The sequence below is a fragment of the Equus quagga genome, chromosome 6 (genome assembly GCF_021613505.1).
Source record: "Equus quagga isolate Etosha38 chromosome 6, UCLA_HA_Equagga_1.0, whole genome shotgun sequence".
NCBI lineage: Eukaryota > Metazoa > Chordata > Mammalia > Perissodactyla > Equidae > Equus > Equus quagga.
In genome coordinates, this window is record NC_060272.1 from 120,928,422 (window position 1) to 120,941,153 (window position 12,732).

General features: G+C 43.3%; 1 protein-coding gene across 1 annotated transcript; it reads right to left on the reverse strand.

Moving 5' to 3' along the window:
- Positions 1–4,258: 4,258 nt before the first annotated feature.
- On the reverse strand, positions 4,259–4,819 carry IFNB1 (interferon beta 1). Its single transcript, XM_046664039.1, has one exon. It carries the CDS (start codon positions 4,817–4,819, stop codon positions 4,259–4,261), a length of 561 nt encoding a protein of 186 aa, XP_046519995.1.
- Positions 4,820–12,732: the final 7,913 nt, after the last annotated feature.

Consider the following 12,732-nt stretch of genomic DNA (forward strand, 5'->3'; position numbering starts at 1 on the left):
GAGTTCCAGCTGCTCCACATTCTTGCCAGTGCTTGATATGGTCAGTCTTTTAACTTTAGCTGTTCTAACAAGCATGTAATGGTACTTTGTGGTTTTAATTTGCATTTCCTTAGTGACTAATGATGTTGATCCTCTTTTACTGTCCTGTTAGCCATCTGTGTATCTTCTTTGGTGAAGCGTGTGTTCAAGTCTTTCGTTGATCTTTTATTGGGTTGTTTTATTACTATTGAGTTTCGAGAGTTCTTTGTATATCTTTATGTATTGATATAAGTCCTTTATCAGATATGTGACTTGCAAATATATTCTCCCAGTCTGTGACATGTCTTTTCATTTTCTTAAGAGGGTCTTTTGAAGGGAGCTCCATTTTTTTCTTATTCCTAGGCTAATTGTTGGGGGGTATAATTAAATAATGCATTTTGAGTTTCCTAAGAACACTCTACATAGGGAATTATAAAGCAACGCAGGAATTTTGAAACAGAATGTCAACTGAAGGTGAACTTACTGATTTGCTGGTAAGTGCTTGATGTGAACGAGTTTCTGGAGTGCTTTCCATCAAGTCAATTAACAAGTTAAATGATTAATTAGTCCTACTAAATTTGGAGAGTATACTTCTGTGCTGGCAATTCTAATCCAATCTCAGAGTTTGATTGTTTTAAAGGATTCTAGGAGATTTTAGACAATTAAACTGATGTTTAAAAAGCAACAATTAACGTTGAGAACAAGAGGATAAGTTCACAAAACAGTTTGTTTTTTAGGGTCAATAAGCATCAGTATGACAGATTTAGAGAAAATGCCTGCTATTGGCAAGATCTGGTTCTGGGTGCCAATTACCTTCTGACTCGAGAACTAGATAAAACTGCTCCACCTTCCAACAGCTGGCTCTGTCTGTGTCTCAGAGTCAGAACAGCCAAGACAGCATTGATGAGGGCACTGCCTTCTCTGCTGGGCAGACCTCAAGGGATCACATATAGAAGGTGATTAGGATGGTGGTGGACTTTCCTTAGAAAGGGCAGGGGCTATGGTAGATCCTCCTGGTGGAATGGGCTCCTCTGTAATCACAGACCACTTCTCATTTGCTATTTGATCTAAACCACAAAAATATCCATGAAAAAGGTTTTAGTATTTCCATGTATTTATTGGCTATTTATGTATCTCTTTGGTGTAGTATCCATTCAGATATACAACCATTTTTTATTGCGCTGATTATTTTCTTATTTCTGAGTTTTGAGCGTATTTTTAAAGAATATATTCTGGATACAAGCCTTTTACCAGATATGTGAATTGCAAATATTTTTTCCTGGTCTGTGACATGTTTTTTTCATTGTTAAGAGTATTTTATGAACAAGTGCCTGCATCAGATGTACCTGAGTGCCTGAATGTGCCAATGACACCCCAAGTGCATAAATATCAGCTTTGTGAATTGCAAAAAATATCATACGAATGTACGCTGATATTCCTCTGTATCTACATATGGTTGTTTATATGTAACCCAGAGGTTCGCCAAGGCCTTCTAATTGCTTAAGAACTAGATAAAACTGCTCTACCTCCTAATCTACGTCTGTGGAAGCCCAGTGTCCTTTCCATGGTTTTCCTGGATTCCTAAGGGGTGGGGGAAGTGGTTCTGTTGTCGTGGCTCTGCCTTTTGTCTCTGCTAATTTGGCTCCTGTGTGGACTTCTGGCCACACTATCCTTGTTTCTCCATACTATTTCAAACACGGACGTGGACACTTTCTATGATTTCTACACACATAGGGACTTTGTGTAGGTAGCCATCTCTCCTAAATGTTTGGAGGATGGAGGAGAGGCTTCCAATACATCACTGCACATAATTTCAAGTTGCATGTGAGAAATCCTTGTTCTTAAACGTCATTTATTTGGCCTACCAGAAATTTTCCCCTGCTGCCTTATTTCAAGGGGCATCCCAGCTCCAGAACATCTGATGGGTTTCTCTCTTTCCTGCTCAGAAACAGATGCACAAAAACATGCTATTGGTGTGGTACTATCTTTTGTGTTATCACACCCACAGCTTCAAGATCACACCTTGCATCTCAAAAGGTTCGGTAGATATTTTTCTAAACAATGAGTGCTCTCCTTACGAGGTATTCTCGTGCCAGCTAAGACAGTAACTTTACCCCTCACATGTAGCTATCTATTTAGCATGTGAAAATACCCACGTGCTTTTGGGTTAGCCTCTCTCATTCTTATTGGAATTAATATTAATTGTCATTTATCCCCTACTGGTGATGGACATACTTTTAGCATTCTGGATGGGCCGACATGCTCAGCTGTGGCAATTAATTTATAATTCTGTAGAAGACTCTCCTCCGTCCTCCTGGCCCCCCGCACACATATAGAAAAGTCCTTTCCAGGACTGCTCCTGCTTCTTGGTTCTTGGCCCGGTTCAGCTTTTAGGACCAGAGAACGTTGTGGGCAGTCAGGCCCCATTACCAAGATAGACTTTGTTAGCATCCTCTTGATTGCTCTAGACGCTGCCAATTAGTTTGCATTTCTACGCGCTCATCTTGTTTTTGACTCCAGGGCAAAAGGAATTATGGCCGCAGAAAGGATTTTGGCCGAGCTGGGGGTTTGGAGTTGTAGCGTGTGGGGGATGGAGGGAGTGAGGAGGTTTATTGTTTTATGAGGACCTTGACAGGCTTGGGACAACAAAGGCAGCAGACCCACCAGGATGGCACTTCTTGGGTCCACAGCGGGTGTGTTACCTCCGTCAGTCAGAAGAGGGAGCTCTGAGCTCTGCGCAATCTGTCTTCTCAGGAACCCTTGGCTGAGGTTTCTTCTGAACGCTGAATCCCTGAAAGTGAACTCAGAGCTCTGTGCTTCCCCAGGAGAAAATGCCTTGAGACAAATAAAGTCTGTATGTGATTCTTCCCTTTATACCTTTTTTGACCTTCACTCACTAGCTGTGTGACCTTGAGGCAGTTACTAAACTTCTTTGAGACTTAGTTTCCTGACCTGTAAAATAGCCATCACTTCGTGGTCCTACCGGAGGGATGCTTGTGAAGAGGACTAAATCCGGTTACATACATCAGAGCTCGGCACAGTGCCTGGATGGCAGCTGCTCATGGCAAGAACAGGCATAATAATGCACGTTCCCAAGGGGTTCAGCACAGACAGAAAGGCAGCCATGCTGGCCGGTGCCCAAAGAGCTCCTAGGAAATCTCCAATTTCCCAGTGTAAGCCCTGGGAACGTTAGTGCCCTCTCTATCCCACCTGAATTTCCTTGTCTCCCATGCTTCCCGGTTTCTCACTGGCCTGAGACTGGACCTAATCCGCTGCACCTGCCTTGGCCTTGGCTTTGGGGAGAGTGTGGCCTCGGAGACGCAGAGCAGCAGGAAAAGCCGGAGCAGACTTGCTTCTCTGGAAAAATAGGGAGCAAAACCAGGCAGATGGCAGGGGTATGAAACAGAGTTCTTTCTTCCTCTCGTGTCTGTGCCCTGGAAGGAGACAGAGATGCAGGCTCCCCTTAGACACCTGTACAGCTCGGTTGTCCCAAGAAGAGTACCATAAAGGGACTGCCACTTACAGTGTCCCAGAAGTGCCTGGGACTTCTCCCGCTTAGGCTTGCAGGGCACAGAAATATTTTACAATCCTGTGGGCTTGAGGGGTGGGGGGAGGCAGAGCATCTCGCAGATAGTAGGGATGAGCTCCAGGCAAACGCAAGAGCTGACATATTCCTCTGGGCACCCTGAGAGCCATCAGATTCTAACTGTGGGGCCAGAGAGCCGGACACAGGGCAGAAGCAGCAGCCCCGTCCTCTGAGTCCAGAGCCTCTGCCTGTCTCTCCCATTTTAATTCCGTTTATATGGGGCTCAAGCCACATTTCTTCTCCTGTACGGTTGAGGTCCCCTTCTCACCTCTTATCTTGTATATTCCGCATGGCTTCCTTGGATTTTAAATTCCTTGAAGGCAGGGGCCAGAAACTATACTAGTTTGCAGGCACATTTTACAAAGAACATTTTACAGGTGGTTTGCAGTTTTTAATCTGGGTGATTCTATAAATCAAGTTGAAATTAAAACAGCCATGTTGAATTTTGTTTCATAAAAAATTTATTTTCCAAGGTAAATGTTGAAATAAATAGAAAAATAAGTTAATTCATAAGTTAGTAAAAAATGTAAAGTCTGTAACTGTCCTTTCCAATGCAGTGCCTTAGCTGTCAGTCACGTCAAGAGCCTCTGCTGGGAAGACACCTGCAGTCACTGTCAGCATTGTCCCTTCTCAGAGATGCAGGCTGGGAGATCCTCAGTTTTGGAGGTAATCTGTGAGTCCGTTAAGGAAGGCCAAGTTCCTGAGCATTTCCGCTTGGACCACTGTCCAGGCACAGTGGCTGTACTTCTTGGCCTTCAGGTACTGCGAGATCCTTCCGTAGTATTTCTTCAGGCGCAGAATGGTTGTGTTTCCCCAGGTGGAGCTTTCCTCCTCCATTATTTCCTCCAGGTTTGTCTCCAGACGGTCCATCTGCAGATGGACTTCCACAAGCAGGTTCTTAACGATGGTCTCATTCCAGCCAGTGCTAGCGAAATTTCTTCTGAAAATACGCAAGGTGTGCTGGAGCATCTCATAGATGACCAATGCAGCATCCTCCTTCTGGAACTGCTGTGCTTGCTCAATCTCCTCAGGGAACTGGAAGTTCATTGTGTCCTCGGGGCAACGTTGAGGGGCTCCATTCAACTGCCGCAGGAGCATCAGACATGCTGAATTGCTGCTTCTTAGTTGGGACCGAAGCAAGTCATAGTTCGCAGAAAGAGCGGTGGTGGAGAAACACAGCAGGAGGGCCATTGGGAGGATCCACCTGTAGGTCATGATGAAGACAGGAACGACGTTGCCTTTACTCCCTAGGAGCCCAAGTGGAGGCGGCAACGGCTTGAGCTTAAATGTCCTTCCTCCGTGAGTGTGGGCTATTTATACGGGATGGTCCTCTACTCTTTCTATTTCAGAGGAATTTCCCACTTTCAGTTCTCCCTTTCTGTTTTCCTATGTCATTTACATTATTTGTAGTCTCTAAAACTCTGTATCCTTAAAGTCCTATTTTATTTTATGTATATTAGGGGAAAACATACAAACTCTGAGGATTTCTAATGTTTTGTAAAGTGTCAGTGTATTGTTAAATACCAAGGAACAAAATAAGCTAAATCATTTAGGACTCTGCTATTACAGAGTTCTGTCATTTGGCAAAGTAATTTTTATTTTTTTGTTTTAGTATTATGAGATGTTTTTGAGGGGTCTTTGTATGGGAATTTTCTTTTTCATAAGAATTAGATTTAATTCCCAATTACACTATCACAAAACAATAAATATATGCATTTTATGATTTTAAAAAAGACAACCTACTTTTTTGTATCTAGCATCGAATAATGTTCAACTAAGCATATCTAAATTTTTTTTGTAGGGCCCCAACCATGTACAGCAAGACATCACATAGCTTTCTCAGCCACATTTGTTGCTTTATCTGGCAATCTCAACTATCTACAATATAACCGAAAACTAGGGATGAAGCTTTATCTCTAAGCAGACAAAATGAGTGCTACACAGGCCATGCACAAAAGCTCATGGTCCCCTTTATAGGGGACCAGTGTGACCATTATTGAGGGCCAATGTGTTCTTATTTAGTACATATTTCTAACAAATCTAAATGTCTGATTTTCATTCCCGTACAAATAGATACCACATATTAGAAGGAGGTTTGGAAGGAAAATGGGAGGAAAAGAAATCCAGCAATCAGGGATGTACTGTTGAGACAAATGGTCCTCTTTCAATAATGCTGAGGCCATTTTGTTGTTAGAGTGTACTAAACGGTTTTCATAAGAGAGAAATCAGTAAAAAAACAAACTTATGGCTTGTACATCCTGTTTACATAGGCGGGGACACAAGTCAGACATTTTTAAAGATTTCAATACAAAAGTGAGTTACAACAATTATGATATTACAAGTAATTATTTTTGGTTTTCAGAAGCCCTTGCATTATCTTTCACCCTGAATTTCCTGAATCCCCATGTGTGCAAGGAACTGTAATGTGACCTGCTGCAGATTGTAATCCACGCTTTCATGGATCGTTCAGTTCAGTAGGAGAGAAGAGCATTAATCAAAGAAATACACAAAGGTAAAATGCAGCACTGACATGTGGTCCAGAGGAGAGGTTCGTGGTCCTGTGGGTTCCCATGCTCTGGGGACATAATGTAGTGGGAGAGGTTAGAGAAGATGGCCCTCAGGGAGTGACACTGGAGCTGAAATCAGAAGGAAGGTCAGATGGTACTGCATGTGCAAAGACCCTGTGGCGGGAGGAAGTGTGGTGGGGGTAGAGGGCAGGACCGAAGGCCGTTGTGACCTTGAAGTCAGAGAGTGGTCTGACAGTGGTCGAGATGAGGCCAGAGGGCAGGTGGGAGCCACAGAACACAGGGATTGTGAGGTGTGTTAAGAAGGTTTTCTTTATCCTAAGAGCAGTGGAGGCCATGAAAGTGTTTTAGGCAGGGTAGAGTAACTTGATTAGGTCTTGGGAAAAAAACACTCTCTCTACATTAAGCGCAATAAATAATGGAGGGAGGGCAGATGGATGCAAGCAAAACAGGGGATTTATCAACATGTTAGACCAGGAGGCTAGTGGTGGAGGTGAATACACTCATTTATGTGAAACCTCTCATTTCCTGACAACATCAGGTTCAAATGCTTGAAGAAACTCTCCATCATTTTACAGCAAGCTGCATCAGTTCTATTGGTTCTGATGATTTCCGTATACGCTTAATGCTGAGGACATTGCTTCTATTGCACCAGATTGAAGTAGAGGCTGAAAGAATCTGGCTAAATGTGGATTTATAAACCGGGAGCAACCCTGAGCTCCAGGTTTCCCATCATCAATAGCTCTCGTGTCTTCTGATCTTTGCACTATGCTCCACCTATCTCCCCAATATCCCTCCATTCCTGTTCCTTCTTCGTTGGCTGTGTGTTATCAGCTCTCCCCAGAAGGACTATCTATTGGTGGTGTCAGAGGTTTTCCTGAAGAACTGCTTGTGCTTGAGCTGCACCGATACAATGCCTGCTGCATGGGGTGGAGAGGAAGCAACTTATCTTTCCTTCTAAATTAGGGGAGTGGGAAAGCTACCAGTGTCATTCTTTCAAATGAGAGAAGAGTATCGAGAGTTGAAATGATGGAGGAAACAATCCAAGAATATGAGGACAAGATTCTGGCAAAGTGGCAGTGGTTGCTGTGTGGATTTGGGTTTCCCTGAGTCCCCACACAAAAATAGACACTGCGACTAGACAGAAACCAAAACCCCACTTAACGTACAAAGTGGGTTACATGAACTACAAAACGCAAGCAGATGAGGACAAACCACCAATTGCCACAAGATCTGCTTGGTAGTATCGTGATGTGGAGAAAGCAGAGGAAAGCAATGGACCTGAGAACCCCCAACAGCTGAGAGATGTTTTCTGGAAAGCCATCCGGGCTAGCTTGAGAACAGCAGCTGAAGCGGGGAGGGGTTTTGCCCAACGCAATAGCTGGTGAGTGTGAGGGGCCTCGGCAAGTTCTGAAAGCAGTGAACTGGTCTAGGATACAGGTAATTTTCAAACCAACCAGGCACAGCTCCCTTTGGGAAAGGGCCCTACACTGAGGGGAAACTGCTAGAGGTGGAATCAAATTTGAGCAGGATAGAAACAACAGAGACAAGGAAAGAAGGCCAGACCAGTGGGGCGGACAACTCACAGAGCAAGCTACCATGTTTCTGAACACTTCACCAAAGCAACCGAAGAGGGAGCTCTGTCAGGTAGAAGAACCACTGAACGACTTCTAGAAGTCAGGAAAAATAAGCTCTTATAACATTGAACAGCAGCATAGGAGGAGGACTCAGTCTCACACAAAGTTAGTGTTAGAGGAAGGAGAGGAAGGAGCAGAATCAGATCTCCACAGATCGTGAGAATACACCAGGAACACAGTCAGCACAATACAGACCAACATTTTAACAAGGTGTTACCAAGGAGGTTGATAACATTAAGAAATGTTATGAAACAACATAAATCAGAATGAGATGAATTCAGAAATGAAGTAACATATGAAAGAAATGTTTAGAAATAAAAGAAAGAAACTCAATTTCACTGAAAAGTTCTAGTCATGAGAAATGAGAGGATTTGGGGAAATGTGGCACCAGAGAGGAGCTTCAAGCTGGAGAAATCTCAGCACCTGGAGCCACTTTACCACAGAGCAGGGTGTGGATGGAGGGGCGTCATCTTCAGGAAATGGAGAATGGGTCAACGTTATATAATCCATGTCACGTTACAGGGAGCTCGTTATAAGGTAAAATGACCAAAATCGAGAAGAAAATTTGGGTATTTTCAATATCACATTAGAGTAAGGAAGACCTTTCTCAACAAGATATAAAACCCTGGAAATAAAATAGAAAATAGTGATAAATATGAGCATAAACACCTCATGAATTTCAGGATGGCAAAAAATAAAGTCAAAGTGGAAGAGCAACATCAGAAACAGTGTCCACACACAACAAGAAAAGGATAATTGTCTTCATGGAGAAACAGCCCCTAAAACCAGTAGAAAACTATCCAATAGAAAACATTAAAATAGCCAGATAGCAGGACAAGACATATAGGGTTAATAAAGGATGAGAATCTGCTCGGTGTTACTAAGAAACAGGAATCAAACTAATAACGAGGCAGCCAATTTTCCCTATAAGGTTTTCCAAGGGCATGGACAAATAGTATTCTCATTTGAACGCATAAACTTGTTAGAGAGTGGGGAAGATTGTATTTTCAAAAATGGCCAGAACAATATCACATCCCACGTGATAATCTACAGTGTTCTTTGACTCTCCACCCATCAAGAGGTGGGGTCTGTGTCCCTCCTCTGGAACTGGGGCAGAATTCTGTGGTAGAAGCAATGTTGTGTAATTTTGGAGGCTGGGCCAAGAAAGAGAATGCAATGTCTACGTTGTGAGCTGGAACTCTTGCTCTTGAAGCTGTCCGCCATCATGTAAGGGGTCCAACTGCCCTGCACCTGCCAGGCTGTGAGAGAGCCCAACCCAGCTCGCAGGGAAAGACCATGTGGAAATTGGCTATATATTTCCAAGTTTTAAATTTCAAACAATGGAATTGTCCCTTTAATTTGCAGTACGACTGGTAGGAATTTACCTATGGATATTCCTGCTGAAGTATCTATATGTATCTACATATGTGTGTGTATATATTATACATGATGTATTCTATCAACATTTCTGAATGTTCAGTGTAGTACTGCCATAGTAAAAAAGACAAATTAAATATCCATCAGTAGAGAATCAGTTCAGTAATAGCATGGTACACACAATGGAATACTATACAGCCATTAAAAAGGAAGATCAACTGATATGGACCCATATCCCAGATATATTTAATGAAAAGAGCAATTTATCTAATAATGGATGTGGTATTATCATTTGTCTTATAAGTTACTAGAAAAATGTCCATGTGTATGTTGATATGTGCATGCAATTTCTTTACCAGGCACATTCACTCGTGTATTGTCGGTAGTTCCCCTAGGGGAGAATACTGAGGCTGAGGATGCAGCAAGAAGGAAACTCCTTTCCCATTTCACTTTGTCCCTGTAGACCTGTTTGTACATGGATTTTCCTCCGTGATAAAAAAGATACCTGGGAGATAGGATTACTAGTCATTTTCATACTTTAGTGCACTTTGTTTGAAAGAACTTAATGTGTTACTAAAGTTTTAGTCTTTCTTTTGTTTTATTCACATTTAACATTTTTTCAATAATGAACATCTATTATTAGAAATTAAAAAGCACCCAGTTATTCAAAAGCAGGATGTAAAATTATACATGCAACGCAGCTATGTAAAAGTATGCAGAGAAAAGAATTAATAAAAGGAAACATATCAACATTTTAATAGGGATTATATTTGACTTGTGAAACTGAAGGGTGATTTTTTTTCTTTTTTCTTTGTGTGGTTTTCCCATTTTCCACCAGTGAACATATTCTTTCATTACAGATTAATAGACATTAAAATAAGAGCCAATGAGCCCCAGCTTTCTGGTTATTTGGCTTCTTCTGTGGGTTCCACTCTCTCTGGCCTTTGACCTTTGCATGCCAGCTCTGCACAGAACCTCAGCCATCACATGGGTTCTGCACAATGAGGTTTGGAAAAAGTAAAATCGTCTTTCAGCTGCCCCACTTCCAAATGCCCAGCAATGTCAGTCATGGAGTAATTCCTCGGGCTTTCTTCTTTTTGCAAAGGATCCTTGCATTAGCCTGGAATGATCCATGGCTCACAGCACAAAGGCCAGTGCAAGGAGTCACAGAGGCCAGTCAGACTAGAGATGGTCCATTGCACTCACGGGTTGGAGGTCATCCGAGGAGTCTGGTCACGGGGGCCTGGCCCTCCAGGGTGACTTGCACACTTGTGTACAGCTGACCTCCCCAGGTGTGACAGGGGGCCTCCTCATCCTCCTCACATCCAGTGGCCTCTGATCCTCCATGATGAGAGAGGTCATTACCAAATGGAATGAAAATAATAGTGGTGGCAGTAGGAACAGCAGTGTTAGTTACCATCTATTGAGCACTCACTAGGTGCCGTTCTCTGAATAATCCTCATAGTAAACATATAAGATGGGTTATTATCATCTTCATCTTATAGAAGAGGAGACTGAGGCTCAGAGAGGCTAAGTAATGTGCCCAAGATCCACACAGCCAATGAGATGGGCGGATGGCATTGAAACCTCGGCTTTTTCCTGTGTATCACAGTTAGAATACGAAGTAGACCAAGCCGGTGCCTTCAGATAGGTCCGTGGTGCCAGCTGTGGGGGCAATGGTGACTCTCATAGGAACAAGAGATTACAGCTGACGGGAGGATGAGGGGCTCTCAGTGCACCTGGTGCAGGGAGTCTGCCTGAAGCAGCGGGGTGACCACCACAGGCAGAGGCGGCTGTGTGAAGGTGACACGGTGGAGGGCAGGTTTAGATCAGCGCTGTGCAACAGAAATATAAGGCAAGCCGCAGAAGCAGTTTAACATTTTCTAGCAACCACATAAAAGAGTAAAAAGAAACGAGAGAAGTTAATTTTAACGGAATATTTTATTTAACTTAATATATACAAATAGTGTAATTTCAACATGTAATCAATATAAAATTATTAGTGAGATAGTTCCATTCTTCTTTTTCGTACTCTCTTCAAAATGTGATGCATTTTTTCCATTGGTAGCAAAGCTCTTTGGACTAGTCGCGTGTTCAACAGGCCACAGGTGGTGAGTGGCTACCATAATGGCCGGCACAGCTCCAGAGGGAGGGACCAGCATGAACAGAGCCCGGAGGATGGACACATTGGCAAGGAGCAAACAGAAGGAGCTTCCAATTGTGGAAAGGCTGAGTGTTCAGAGTCAAGGGGATTAACAGTGGACAACTCAGCTTGAGATGTGCCGCGGAGGCTCTTGATTCTCAATTCAAGAGATTCCTGGGCAGAGAGCAGCCTGGAGTCTCGCCCTGGGCAGAACAGGCGAGATGTTGGAGGCAAACTGGAGCCGGCAGAGAGAGGCAGGGAGAAGTCCTGCCCAGAGGCTCCCATGGCTGTGGAGGTGGAAATTAAAGGCCGTGGCTAGGGAATTGGAAGGAAGGGGATGGATGGGATATAATAAAAAGGGCATTCTTTTTTCTGCTTTCCTCCCTTTGTCCTCTCCCCAGTTCTCGCTCTTGTCTTCACGAGGTGCTTCCCAACACGTCTCTTCCAGTCACCTCTATGAAGCTTCTCCTCTACCCCTTGTCCTGAGGGTGTGGTGATCATCACTGCAGAAGTCCACGTAGGAATGGGTTACAATCTCTTCCTGAGACATCGACTCTTATTTTGTTTCATTTCCCCCTAACTTATTCGAGTTTTATCACAAAACCAGGAGAATTCATATAACCTTGTTTCTCCCAGGGAAATCTATTTCTTAGTCCAGCCTCGTGTATACCTGCATCCCAAGGATTAAGCCTGGGCCCTTTCCTGCACATTTTCCTGTGTTATTTGAGTCCTTTTTCAGTTCATCCCTCTGTGGATTGCGTTTGCACACATCCGCTGCTCCCAACGTTCTGCGGTGAAGAGAACTTCTTCCAGTTCCTGTGCCAGTGTCTTCTGCTTAATGAGGTTTCTCAGAGATGGAGTGACATTCAGAAAGTAAACTCGAATGTGTGTCTAGCCGTTGGAACCTGGAGCTGCTTTGCTGTAACCTCGCAGACTAGAAGACGCTCCTCCTCTTCTTTGACACAGGTCTCTATGCAGGACGATTGTGTATCTAGAAATCAAAATGACAGTTGTCTTCTCCTCCTCCTCTCTTCAATGATTTTTCCAAAGAGAAGGGCCCTGGAAAAAATGATCAATTAGACAGGACGAAGAGTTCTGGAGAAGTGCATGAGCAGTGGCAAAACAGAAACAAAGCCAAAAGAAATGTTTGAGAGATATCTAGGAAGGGGCGGCAAAGTCTATACTAAGAGAGTATTTTGATACTTAATTTGGTAAAAGGAAGATTCCCCATTCCTCCTTTTGAAAAAAAAATTCTATAATAAACATACAAAATCATGCAGAAATCTTAAGTATACAGCCCAACAAAATATTGTAAAATAAAACTTCTGCAGACCTTTGTACCCACACACGACGTGAGGACGGAAACACTCCCAACAGAACAAACCAATCCTGATACCCCCTCCCCCATCTCTACTCTCCTCCCCCACATCACGACTGCCTTTTAAC